Below are 13,000 nucleotides of genomic sequence, written 5' to 3' on the forward strand. Positions count from 1 at the left end.
ATGTCATGGGCAGTCTCGAGATTTATTTGGAACGGTTCAGGAAACTGATATGGACGTCACATTGACTGCTGATGCTTTAAGCACTTGAGATTGTGAGACTTCTGTGTGTCTCCTTTTCCTTAGAAATCTACCATTCTTCTTTAGGTCTTGTACCCCATGTTGTTTAAGATCAAACAAAAAGATATATAAATAAAGATATTTTCTTTGTGGAAAAAAGATATATGCTATTCTGAAAAACAGGAGGTTGGTGTTTTGGAATACCAACTTGGAAGCATGCAATGTGTTGAGTATATAATGCTGGGATGTTGTCATATTGTGAAGGTGAATTGGTGCATGGACAGATGACAGATGGTATTAATAATATTTGAGAAGTGGAAATTAAAAAAATATATGGCCCTATTTTAACTGTTCTGTACAGAAATGGATCAAATCAAACAGTACTACTGGAAAAACTTGTTTGCTGAGGCTAAATATGTTTATGCAACACCCCATGTATCTGATAAAAGATATAGCTTTCAACCAATGTTTTCGAACTGGCCAAAAGTGCAGACCTCTGTCATAACTTCTTCAGATAAAAGTTTAAAACAAGGTCCATGTTTAACATGTTGTTTTTTTTCTTGCCATAATAGCCTACAACACCTGCATGCTTTAATATACAGTACACACACATTTTAATGTGCTAAAAACCTGCTCTTTCATCAGATGTATTGGGTGTATTGCATTGTCAACAGTATTGATGTAAAGTGTCAAATATGTCACTAGGCTATGGAGATCGTGGAACTAAGTGTTCTGGAAATGAATAGTCTTGATCAGACTGTATTTTTCAAAAAAAAAAAATTTTTTTCATTTTTAAAGTTTGTCTTCTGATGCAGTTTCTTGCAATATACAGATTGCAAAGTGATAATGTATGATTTTTATCATAATATGTGTTTGTGTTTCAGATTGGTGGCGTGCTTATTTTGTTTACAATGTTTTACATTAGAACTTTGTTTATATGTATTCTGTTTAAAAAATGTAAAACCATTAAAAAGCATTTTGACATAAAAAAAAACGAGATTGTGCTCACAACAGTAATTTCTAGACTGCTAAATATTTTGGAGCCTTATAAAAATGTAATTTAATTATTAACTATTGTAATGTTTGGTTATTTGCCTTGCCAGGAAACGATAATTTTACAGTTCCCAAAGTGTGGGAACCTTGTAAATAATACCATTTGAACTGAAAGCATATTTCACCCATAAATATAAAGTCAACCAAATATGACTTACTTTCTTCCATGGAACACAAAAGGAGAAGCAGTCTCAGTCACCATTCTCTTTCATTCAATGTTTTTTCCCCTTCATACAGTAAGTGAATGGTGACTGTCTGAGACGTACTGTTCAACCTCTCCTTTGGTATCCCACTGAAGAAATTTAGTTTCACAGGTTTGGTCAGACTTTTAATTTTTTGGGGTGAAATATCTATATATCGACTGTAAAGCTACTCTTAAATTAAAGTGGTCTAAATTGACACTGGAGACAGTCACCGTGTGTGTTTCACAAATGGTTAGTATTTGTGTTTTGGGTAAGAATAAGATGTTTGTTAGGCATCGGAGTCTGCGTCACAGGACCAGTAGAATGTACTTTACTATTGTAGTATTGCTGGGAGGAGGTTTAGTTTTAATAAACCTAATTCTTCCTATGGGTTATACGTGCTTAACTACGCCAGCATGAGCATTCAGAAACCCGCCCTTCAGCTCGGCTCTAACGTAACGTTAGTCGGATGCGACTGAGCTACTCTGGGTGAAAGGCAAGAGGAAATGCCATGCCAGCGCCCTGGTGCTCAAATTTCTCTACGTGTAGACTGCTGTTAAAGGAGCCGTTAGGCCTACTACTTCCATCTAGCTCTCTAGTTGGTTTATATGGTTATAGTACGATATGTGAGAGAACATGCTGTTACATTAGCGTTTGCTTAATCGACTGGATCCTGAAACTGCTCACAGCCGGAGTGTCTCCTCCTACCGCTGATCTGATCTGACAGTCTCCGCAGCACAGGCAGACGGTGCTGGCGTGGATAACGTTACCTGAAAATGCGCTGAAAAGGTGCGTTTGTTGTTTATTACATGAGTTTTTTCCCCCAAGCTTTGCATCGTGTCCTGTTTGAGTCTGGCAATACGTGTTCGGCTTTAAGAACAGGATGAATTGTTTACATTGGCTTGTGAGACCCCGGCGATGTGGCTGGTTTCAGGTAGCCTACCTTCAATAAAGACAAACATGTCTCAAGTGTTTTAAGTAGTTATTTACATAGCACTTGTTGAAAAAAAAGTCGCACGCGTCTGCTTTCCGTATAGTTTCTTTATTGTTCGTTTAAAGTCGCTTCTTCCTGAAAAGCAGAAATGTCTTTGTGATGTAAACATGTTCAGGACACCCTGAAACAGCCGTAGAAGCAAAATAAATAAAATACCATTCAAAAGGATAAAAAGCATGTGAACAAAAATAGTAGCGGAGATTTACTTCGTAGGTTACATCTTTACGCCAGTAGGTGGCGACACAGGAATGTCTTTTTTTCTTTGTTGAGTGAGTCATTGAATCATTCACTCAACCGATTCTCTAAAAACATTAAATCTTTCACGACTAACTTATGTCTTATCGTCCTTATAATATTAAAGAGTGCTTAAACATCATAAGCGTTATATAGACCGTTTCGTTTTAGAGTTTCAACAAAATATAAGTTGCTGTTATTGGTTTTATTTTTTTTGTGTAATTTGCTTTTAGTAACTTCTACATACTCGTTCTTTGAAGGGGCGTGGCCGTTCAGTTAAACCATTCAATGAAATTTTTGCATTTGCCTGCTACATTCAGTTTCTTGTTTCAAAGTAAGATTATTTCAGAGACCGAGATATTTCAGAGATATTCACTTAAAAGATTCTTAGACACTTTTTAAAAACACAGATTTGATTACGAATGAAAACCACTATCTGTTTCCATATCGAAATGTGTTGTAGCAGGTTAGATAAATATGAACTTGGTTAGTATTCAGTATTACAGCTAAGACCAAACAAACCGTGAAAAATCTTTAAGATGGATGTGAGTAAATACCTCTCAGGTCTACCTGAACTTGAAAGGTAAACAAAGAAATAGTTTGACAAGTTCATACAATAACTTTTTGTAGCTCCACCCAATATTTTGCAATGGATTGTCTGTATTTAAAAAAATCTTTCTTTTTTTAAGTATTTGTTTGTGTTCCTGAAAAATGCTTTATATTGCTCATTGTTCAATAAGATTAGCTTTTCCTCCCTTTTTTTGTATAGGGTTATAGCAAGCACACTTTATTTGGATGATATAGAATATGCAAGAATGTGTTGCCCTGCTCTTCTTCTGCCGCTGAGAGCCCAAAGCTCCCCGGATCAAGTGAAAAAACCCAGGTGGTAGTGACATGGTTACCATCAGATCGGAAAATATGGCACCTCAGCAATCTTCCAGCATGGAGGAGCAGTCGGGGGAGCTATGTGAGCCTGAATCTGAGGAGGGAGAAAAACAAGGAACAGGACCCCCTTCTGATCAAGCTCATCCAGTTGGCTATGATGCTCCAGATGGAGGCTGGGGATGGGTGATCCTAGTGGCTACTATCCTTGTCTTAGCTCTGACTCTGGCCTTCCCCTCCTGCATTGGCATCTTCTACTTAGATCTTCAGGAAGAATTTCAAGCCAGTAACAGTGAGACATCTTGGGTGCCATCAATAATGACGGCAGTTCTGCATGCCGGAGGTAAGGATGTTATAGAGAAGTCTGTTCTTTCTTCTCCACTAGCACAACCAGATGAAATTGCAAAAATAATGAATCTTCCATTGGTCGGACAAACAAGAAGTCCCACCTCCAAACTTGTGGCATTACCTGAGCCCAGGGTTTCCCAAACAAGGGTTTGGGAGCTAATAATTAATTATATTGAATGTTATATTAAAATAAACAAATGGAGCTACACAGTTAATCGAAATAAAACAAAATACTGATATATTGTATCAAATTGCGATTGTCAAATCAAAGGCTATGCTGCTTCTCACTAACGCCATTTCTGAGCTGTGAGTTTAATGTCCATTTGGGAACACAACATGTGCTAAGTTCACATTATTTACAACAGGAATATTTGCATAATTTCCAATGTTTTTGTGAACAGAACGTTACAGCATTTCACCAGTATTTCGCCAAAATAAAAACTCATGTATCTGCTAACATCTTAAAAGCTTGAGGGTTTGAACATTTGAAAGTGCATAATTCCAGACATAAATATTTGTATTGTAATTTGTGGTGTTAGGTGGTTGTTGTAAAGTGTGAACTAATTATGAACACCCTTAAATGTGACTATTTCCTTTAGCAGCAGAGTCTTTGTTCTTTGTCTCTGGATGTCCCAGCAGTAGCAATATGAGACATTTTCAGACAGTAGCAATATATGATAAAATAATCATATATGATTTTCTGGCCAAGTCGTGCAGCACTATATTTCTAAATTATTTTAAAATAAAAACATTAGATATTTTATTTGTTTACTTGCATGTCATGTGGCCATTAACCAGCATCAGAGAACTGTAAACATGTGAATATGTTGTGAAATTATTAGAGCTGTCAGTCAATCAAAATTTGTAATCTAATTAATTACATGGTGCGCCGATTAATTAATCTAATTTATCGCAAATTAAATTTGGCTGTGAAAATACCCACAAAAGATTATTTAAAGCTATTATTGTGTTAAATGAGAAAGTATCAAGTAGACATTACAAATATTAACTTTAGAAATAAATATTTGATATGATTCAACAAAATTTATTACACATAAACGTTTAGGCTACAACATAATATGGAACATAAAAGAAGATAATTTGAGAAACATCTATTTTTTTTATTTTTTGGTCATGCAATGAAAGTCACTGGTAACCAAAACAGCTTTGTTACCAACAGTCTTCAAAATACCTTCTTTTATATTGTGCAAAAGAAAGTAAGTCATTCAGGCTTGAAACGACATGAGGGTGAGTAAATTATGACAACATTTTTTTATTTTTTGGTGAACAATCCCTTTAATGTTTATTTATAATTATTTTTTTTAAATAAATGAAATAATACTGTAAGAAATTAAAACTGCCAGCAGGTGGCATTAAATGTCTTTGAGTCATTCATTCATTCGATTCGTGCAAACGGCTGATTCATTCAGGAATGAAGTAAACGGCTCTCTCTCTTTGAATGGGCTTTTGAATCATTGGTTCACACGATTCATTCAATACAAGGATTCAGAAACTAAACACCACTATGTTGCTCACAGACGCACAACAGTTTGGCGATGTCTTTATAGGTAATATTTTCGTTGGCAAAATTGAGCAAAAACACACAATATTAGGATAGGATAGGATAAACTTTATTAATCCCCGCAGGGAAATTGGTTTGCATGAGCAGCCAAAACATAAACCATACAACACAAAATAAATACAATAGATAAAAATAAATAATAAATACAGGTAAAACAGATCATTTCCCTTCAGATTTTAGGATAAAATAAGATATACAGGTAAAGATATAAAATAAATTTAACTATCTAGCTCACTAGAAGTTCAAAGGTGCCTCTGCATCCGAGAGATGTGTTATACAGTCTAACTGCAATAGGTACAAAAGACCTTCTATACCGTTCACTATTGCACCGAGGCAAGATCAGTCTCCAACTAAAATTACTCCTTAATGCAACAAGCATGTAATTTAGAGGGTGAGTGGTGTTATCCATAATGACTAGCAATTTGTGCATCATTCTGTTCTCAGCAACCACCTTCAGAGGGTCCAGATCCTGTGCAATGACAGAAAAAAATTAACTTCTTATTTACTGAACTGTAAATAATATAAAATGCTATTCGTGCAAAAACAGCATTCATGTGATAAATTAAATGCTGTCGCTAAGTGATATCGCTTTTCGTGATGTAAATATGAGACAAAAACTAATTTTTGCCCTACATCATGTTTGTCAACAGTCAACTTACTGATGTACAGGTCTGGGGGCGGGGCCAGTGCGTTAACTGCATTAAAATATTTTAATCGCGTTATTTTTTCATAACTAATTAATTAAGTTAACACGTTAAACTGACCACCTAGAAATGATTGAAATATTAACTTAAAATCTCAGGTACTTCCAAGTAAATGTTTTACATTTAAGAGGTTCAATTCTGAACCCCTGAGCCAATGTTGAGTCAAGCTGGTCAAAAATACAGAGCAATATTTCAAAGCAGTGTTAACACTTTTGGGGAATTCAACATATGAATGGCTTACTTATACTGTACTTGTGTCTGCATATTAAACTTGAGTCAACCTTAATTGACATTTAACCTGCAAAAATACTTCACAATCCAGAGACTTGTGTTATTTTTGCAGCAGTTTTATTAAATAACACTTATTAATATTCAATATGTTTACCCTCCTTAATTAATAAAGTTTTTTTTGTTTTGTTTTTTTACATATACGGTAAATCAAAGGAGCTCTATGCACAATTTTGTTTAATCAGATGTTAAACAGGTAATTGCACTGAATGCATAAGTGCGCAATTCATCCCCACTGTAAGAAGGAAATTGTGGTCATTATTTGACATCTGATTTAAACTGATAACAACTACATTACATAAGTCCAGCAGAGATGGTAATTAAAAGTCAGTGTTTGATTTACATGTTCACGGTGATTTTGGCTTTTTACTGGCAGTCATTGTAGCAGTCATAAAAGAGGAACAGCTTGATCCAACATTTATTACACACACTTCATTATACCTCTTAAATAGCCATACATCAATTACTTGTGAGAGTTGTGTGTTGACATTTCGCTTAACATATTTGAACAAGGCAGTTCATTGTTCTAGTGTGGTGTTTTGAGTAGCTGGTTGTTGAAAATGAGCTGTAGGAATATGGCGTGTCATGCTGGGATTTTAGGAGTAAACCATCTCAGATTAAAGTTTTTTTTTTTTACCGTATGTGTTTTTCTTGCAGGTCCTCTGTGTAGTGTTCTGGTGGAACGCTTTGGTTGCCGGGCGACAGTGATGTTTGGGGGAGTGCTGAGTGGTTTTGGGATGGTGGTCAGCTCTTTCTCACATACCATCGTTGACTTATACATCACCACTGGGGTCATCACAGGTCAGTAAGTCACCAGAGGAAGTGATAATGATATCTTGTTTGATCTGTAGATAAAAGAGCAACAGCAGTGATTACATAAACATTGTGATTCCATTCGTCATCGTGATTATGTAAAGAGTTATCACTAAGCACTTTACCAGCTGACTTGACATGAATAAGAATAGGAATACAGATATGAAGAGGTTGATTTCTTGAGCAATATCACACAAGGATCCTGTTGTGCTTATTATCAGCATGGCTGTTATTTAGCATTTAGCACAACAGCATTACTTTGAGTGTTCTATAAACAAAAAGTTAATTAGACCACCCACAAAAAGTTTCAGATGTTAAAAATGTACGTACTGTAGCAACAAGCAGATTTATATGACCAGTAAAATTATATTATAATATAACTATATTAATATTAATTGATATATTAATATTATATAATAACAATTATAAAATACTAAATTAGTATAACTTATTTAAACAATAAATAAATGTGTTATATAGCTCAGAAAGTCAGCATACAAGTAAATAATACATGAGCATTTATTATATTATTGATTATTAAATATAATTATAATAAGGATAATTATTGATTGTTATATACCTTAATATTTACTATTCACAATATTTTAAGTTTTCTTACAATAATCAGATTGATGTATTTATTAATTAATTAATTGAGGATTAATTATTCAATGATATAATAATAATAAATGCATTTATTATTAATAGATTGATTATTAATTATTTAAACCATTTAATAACAACAACAACAACAATAATAATTAGTATTATATTAACAGATTTTATGTATTTATTATTAATATAATTAATAATATACAACTAGTAATAATAAATGCATTCATTTTCAATTGATTGGTTATTAATTATTAAATCATATAATAACAACAACAACAATAAATGTTATTATTTATAAATACAGTTACAGCTTAGATGTATTTACAGTTACAGCTTTGATAGTTGGCATGTAAGTAAATAATAGCTGTTCACTGTTAGTTACCAAAGTACAATGAACTTCATCCATCAGTCAGTTCTATATAATGCATAACCCTCTGTTTGCTTCACAGGTCTGGGTTTCTGTTTCAGCTTCCAGCCCGCTGTCACAATACTTGGCCACTACTTTGTGCGCCGTCGTCCTTTTGCCAATGCTATGTCCTCCACTGGTACTGCTCTGGGTCTGTCTACATTGCCCTTTTTAGGTGACTATCTGCAGAGTACGCTGGGCTGGAGAGGGAGCTTTCTGGTACTCGGTGCTGTGCTGCTCAACTGCTGTGTTTGCGGAGCCGTCATGAGACCGGTCAGGCCTCGCAAGCCCAGAAAGACAGAGGTGATGAGCAACGGTCCCAGAACCCCAAGCAAAAAGGAATGCATGCTGGGGATCTTTCAGAGTTTAGCATCGTTCCTCAGAAAACACATGGCCTTTGACCTCTTCTGTAGTAACCTGCGATTTCGGGTGTTTTCACTGGGCATCACTTGGATGATGCTGGGGTTTGTAGTGCCGCTTATTTACCTGGTCCCGTACGCATCAGCTCACAAAATGGATCCAAGCCGAGCTGCCCTGCTGCTCTCCATCCTGGGCTTTGTCAACATCATTGTGCGGCCTCCCGCTGGAGTGCTCTTCAGTCTGCCCTGGTTTAAAGGTCGGCATATCTATGTTTTCTCAGCCGCACTCCTAATAAATGGACTCAGTAATAGTATTTGCTGCATTTCTGCAAGTTTCCCAGTGCTGTTAATGTATGTGCTGGCATACGGACTGTCCATGAGCGTGGTAGGCTCACTGATGTTCACCGTCCTGATGGACACGGTGGAGATGAGTCGATTCCCATCTGCGCTCGGCCTGTTGTCTATCATGGAAAGCGTTACGCTCCTGATAGGACCTCCTCTCGCAGGTAACTTGAAAACTTTGTGTTTTGAATTATGTATTTTGTACGTCGACAGCACCATGTCACTGCCTGAATGTTTATGACTCACAGAACACAGCCCAAACATGATCTATTGGCCTCTAAACTCCAGATACCAAAACAGACAGAGAATGTTTTAAATGTGGTCATGCTGGTATTTCAACATTTGCACCTGCCATAGACTTGAGACAACAAGTAAAGTTTCTATAGACAGCAGGGGCGTTTCTAGCCTTTCATCATTAGTATATACTAATAATACTCTTTTTTTATACTGTTATGGATATGTAGATGTAAATGGCCATTGCCTGCAGTAGAGAGTCATTCACAACCTTCACAGGCAATAAAGTGATGCTAAAGTGCAAACATTTGCTAGTTTTATTTCCTACATGGATTGTAGGTACTGTAAATATCCGCCTCATCTATCACCCCTCATTTAAACAGTAAATTTTGTAATAAAAGGTTGGTTGACATGAAATATTTTTGGAAAGTCGACATGTCCTCAAGTGCGGCATGATATACCCAATCGTAAACTATTTTAAACAGCATTTGTAACTATTTTGAATGCAGCTTTATAACCTAATATTTCTTGAAAGACTTACTATTTATATTACTAATGTGTGAATGTGTTTCATTATATATTTAATGTGTTTTGATTTTATGCTTTGTGAGGCACTTTATGCTTTACTGCTAAAAGGTGCTACACTACTGGTCAAAAGTTTGGAAGATTTTTAAAATAATTTTGAAAGAAGTCTCTTATGCTCACAAAAGCTAAACTGTAGTATTGTAAAATATTATTACAATCTAAAAAAAAAATCTTGGTTTAATATATTTTTTAAAAATTATTAATTTGTATTTTTTTTGTTGACCCTCATCTACAGTTGGTTGAGTTAGATAAACTAGAGCAAGCAAACATGTAATTAAAATGGTGAACATTTTGCAAACAAATAGTGACCAGTTACGGGACCTACAAAATACAGTTTCCATTATAAATTAATATCAAATTTACCCTAAAATCTTGATGTAAAAAAAAAGTTTTGTGAAATTGAAAGTGCACAGTGCATTTCCTAAAAATCCCGCTGCTCTTATCCCAAGTTTAAATCTGTCTCAGATCAGGAAATGAATGTTCTTTCCTGTCGCCTGTCCTGTCCTGCCAAAAGTCTCATAAAAATCATTTTAAAATTAATTCAAAGACATTCCCAAACATTCTTGTCTTTTAAAGAAGAATCACTATGATATAGAATGAAATATGTGTGATTGTGTAGCTATCAGTGAAGAGGTTTGTGCCTGTGTTTCAGCAAAAAGAATGGAATGTCTGCTCCATTGTAACAGCACTAATCTGGATTTATGTGTTGGTCGGAGCGAAGGCTGTGTTCTCAATCTGGTCTTTGATCTTTCTTACACAGAAATGTCATTAGTTGAGCCAAGTGCTGTCTAGCACCTTGGAGTGCTACTAAGTACATGCTTTTGGTGTTCACCTCTATTCTAGAACGCCCCTTTACATTCATGCATGACTCATGTTTGGGTGGTTATTTTTAAAATAATGATGATCGAGCAGATCTGTATTAAATTTGAACGTATTTAGATCTAGTATTTTTATTTGGTTTTATAGATACAAAATAAAATGCTAATACCCCTGCACCTGTGTTCCAGGAATCCTTGTGGACCGTACTGACCAGTACACATATGTGTTCCTGGCCTGCAGCATCTCAGTGGCCTTATCAGCTCTGTTCCTTATGGTTTCCTTTTACTGGCTGGACTCCCGTGATGCAGCCCAGAAGAACAGTTCACCAGGGTCTGGGTCTCCAGCTAAGCCTGCAGTCAATTTGCCCATGGACTGCCAGTACAGCAGTGTGCCTACAGATGGGGACAAGACAAATAAGCCATCATCAGAGTCAGAAAAAATCACAAATGTATGACCTGGATCTGAGTTATTTATGTCTTTGTAATCGTGATCCGTATCAAGTACAAACATATGTTTCTTTGCCATTTGTGACCCTGGACCACAAAACCAGTCATAATATGTGTTCCTGGCCTGCAGCATCTCAGTGGCCTTATCAGCTCTGTTCCTTATGGTTTCCTTTTACTGGCTGGACTCCCGTGATGCAGCCCAGAAGAACAGTTCACCAGGGTCTGGGTCTCCAGCTAAGCCTGCAGTCAATTTGCCCATGGACTGCCAGTACAGCAGTGTGCCTACAGATGGGGACAAGACAAATAAGCCATCATCAGAGTCAGAAAAAATCACAAATGTATGACCTGGATCTGAGTTATTTATGTCTTTGTAATCGTGATCCGTATCAAGTACAAACATATGTTTCTTTGCCATTTGTGACCCTGGACCACAAAACCAGTCATAAGATTTATACATCATCATCATTAAGCTTTCCATTGATGTATGGTTTGTTAGGATAGGACAATATTTGGCCGAGATACAACTATTTGAAAATCTGTAATCTAAATATTGAGAAAATCGCCTTTAAATTTGTCCAAATGAAGTTCTTAGCAATGCATATTACTAATCAAAAATTAAGTTTTAATATATTTACAGTAGGAAATTTACAAAATATCTTCATGGAACATGATCTTTACTTAATATCCTAATGACTTTTGGCATAAAAGAAAAATCTATAATTTTGACACATACAATATATTTTTGGCTATTGCTACAAATATACCCAAGCGACTTAAGACTGGTTTTGTGGTCCAGGGTCACATTTATTAGTATCATAGAATGTGCTATTTATAACTATGTTATTTCAACATCAAACCCTGGTTGTTTTGTACGTTGTTATCTGACACTGGCTTTTGCAAACATCCTGGTCTCATATCACCGGTTCGCCTTGTAGAGTATATCAGTGCCATGGAGCTACAGTGACATCCGTTAATGCAGTCCTTTGAATTCAAGTAAATATTATAAACCCTTCTTCATTTACTGATCTAAATGACCGTATGCTGAAGTTGTTTGCCCAGGTAATTAAGCTATTTCAAGTCAGAAAATATTGAGCATTGTGACAGATTTGATACATCTCATGCTTGTAATATTCAGTTTCCTAATTTTTTGCCAGTTACACTACTGTTTGAGGTTGATAAGATTTTTGAAAGAAGTCTCCTATGCTCACCAAATCTGCTTTTATAGGATTGAAAATACAGTAAAAACAGTAATATTGTGAAACATTATTACAATTTTAAATAACTGTTTTCTAATGCCATATATTTTTAAATGTAAATTATTCCTGTGATGGTAAAGCTGAATTTTTATCAGCCATTACTCCGGTCTTCAGTGTCACATGATACTTCAGAAATAATCTGGTGCTCAGGAAACATTTATTATTATAAATGTTGAAAACAGTAATGCTGCTTAATATTCTTATGAAAACCATAATACCTTTTTATTTTAATTTTGATAAATAGAAAGTTCAAAAGAACAGCATTTATTTGAAATAAACATTTTCAGTGTTTCGTTACTTTATAAATGTCTTTATCGACACTTTTAATTTAATGCATCCTTGCTGAATAAAATGATTAATTTCTTGAAATATCTTACTGACCCTAAACATTTGAACAGTAGTATACATCACACTGTGTTGTTTTATACACTTTTTGTGTCATAAGACTATGCACTGAAAGCCTTAAGGAAGATTGTTGGTCTGATGTCTCTACACATTCAGTTCCCAAAGGGTTGGAAAGGTACTGTATAATAAATCAGTACAACATTGTTTTGCTATTATTGCACATAGGCTCTTAATGTTTTCTCAGTCCAAGTACAGACATTCTTTAACCAAGATATATTTAATATTCAGACTTTGTGTTTTCTGGTTCTCAGTGAGTGCTTGAGTATGACTAATCTTAAATATGTGCCCTTGGGTTGGTTGGTTTGTTTGTTTATTAGGATTAGTACTGAATAAGATTGTATTTGAACTGAGGGTGCAGAGGGCCCATCAGTGTCATGAATTATTATTCACTGCTGA

At 35.4% G+C, this 13,000-nt stretch overlaps 1 protein-coding gene across 1 annotated transcript; it reads left to right on the forward strand.

Annotated features, from left to right (window-relative positions):
• Positions 1 to 1,773: 1,773 nt before the first annotated feature.
• On the forward strand, positions 1,774 to 11,046 carry LOC107582757 (monocarboxylate transporter 6-like). Its single transcript, XM_016268741.1, has 5 exons — positions 1,774 to 2,081; positions 3,290 to 3,745; positions 6,982 to 7,125; positions 8,202 to 9,023; positions 10,686 to 11,046. The coding sequence occupies exons 2-5, from the start codon at positions 3,415 to 3,417 to the stop codon at positions 10,949 to 10,951; spliced, it is 1,563 nt and encodes a 520-aa protein (XP_016124227.1). The 5' UTR covers positions 1,774 to 2,081; positions 3,290 to 3,414; the 3' UTR covers positions 10,952 to 11,046.
• Positions 11,047 to 13,000: the final 1,954 nt, after the last annotated feature.

This window comes from Sinocyclocheilus grahami, unplaced genomic scaffold, assembly GCF_001515645.1.
Source record: "Sinocyclocheilus grahami isolate Dianchi unplaced genomic scaffold, SAMN03320097.WGS_v1.1 scaffold47.1, whole genome shotgun sequence".
Lineage (NCBI taxonomy): Eukaryota > Metazoa > Chordata > Actinopteri > Cypriniformes > Cyprinidae > Sinocyclocheilus > Sinocyclocheilus grahami.

Bases quoted from the DNA above. Each gene is read 5' to 3' on its own strand.
- LOC107582757 (XM_016268741.1), top strand. From the start codon at position 3,415: ATGGTTACCATCAGATCGGAAAATATGGCACCTCAGCAATCTTCCAGC. The intron at 3,746-6,981 runs GTAAGGATGTTA...TTTTTCTTGCAG, and splicing joins GGCAGTTCTGCATGCCGGAG to GTCCTCTGTGTAGTGTTCTG. The intron at 7,126-8,201 runs GTCAGTAAGTCA...TTTGCTTCACAG, and splicing joins CACCACTGGGGTCATCACAG to GTCTGGGTTTCTGTTTCAGC.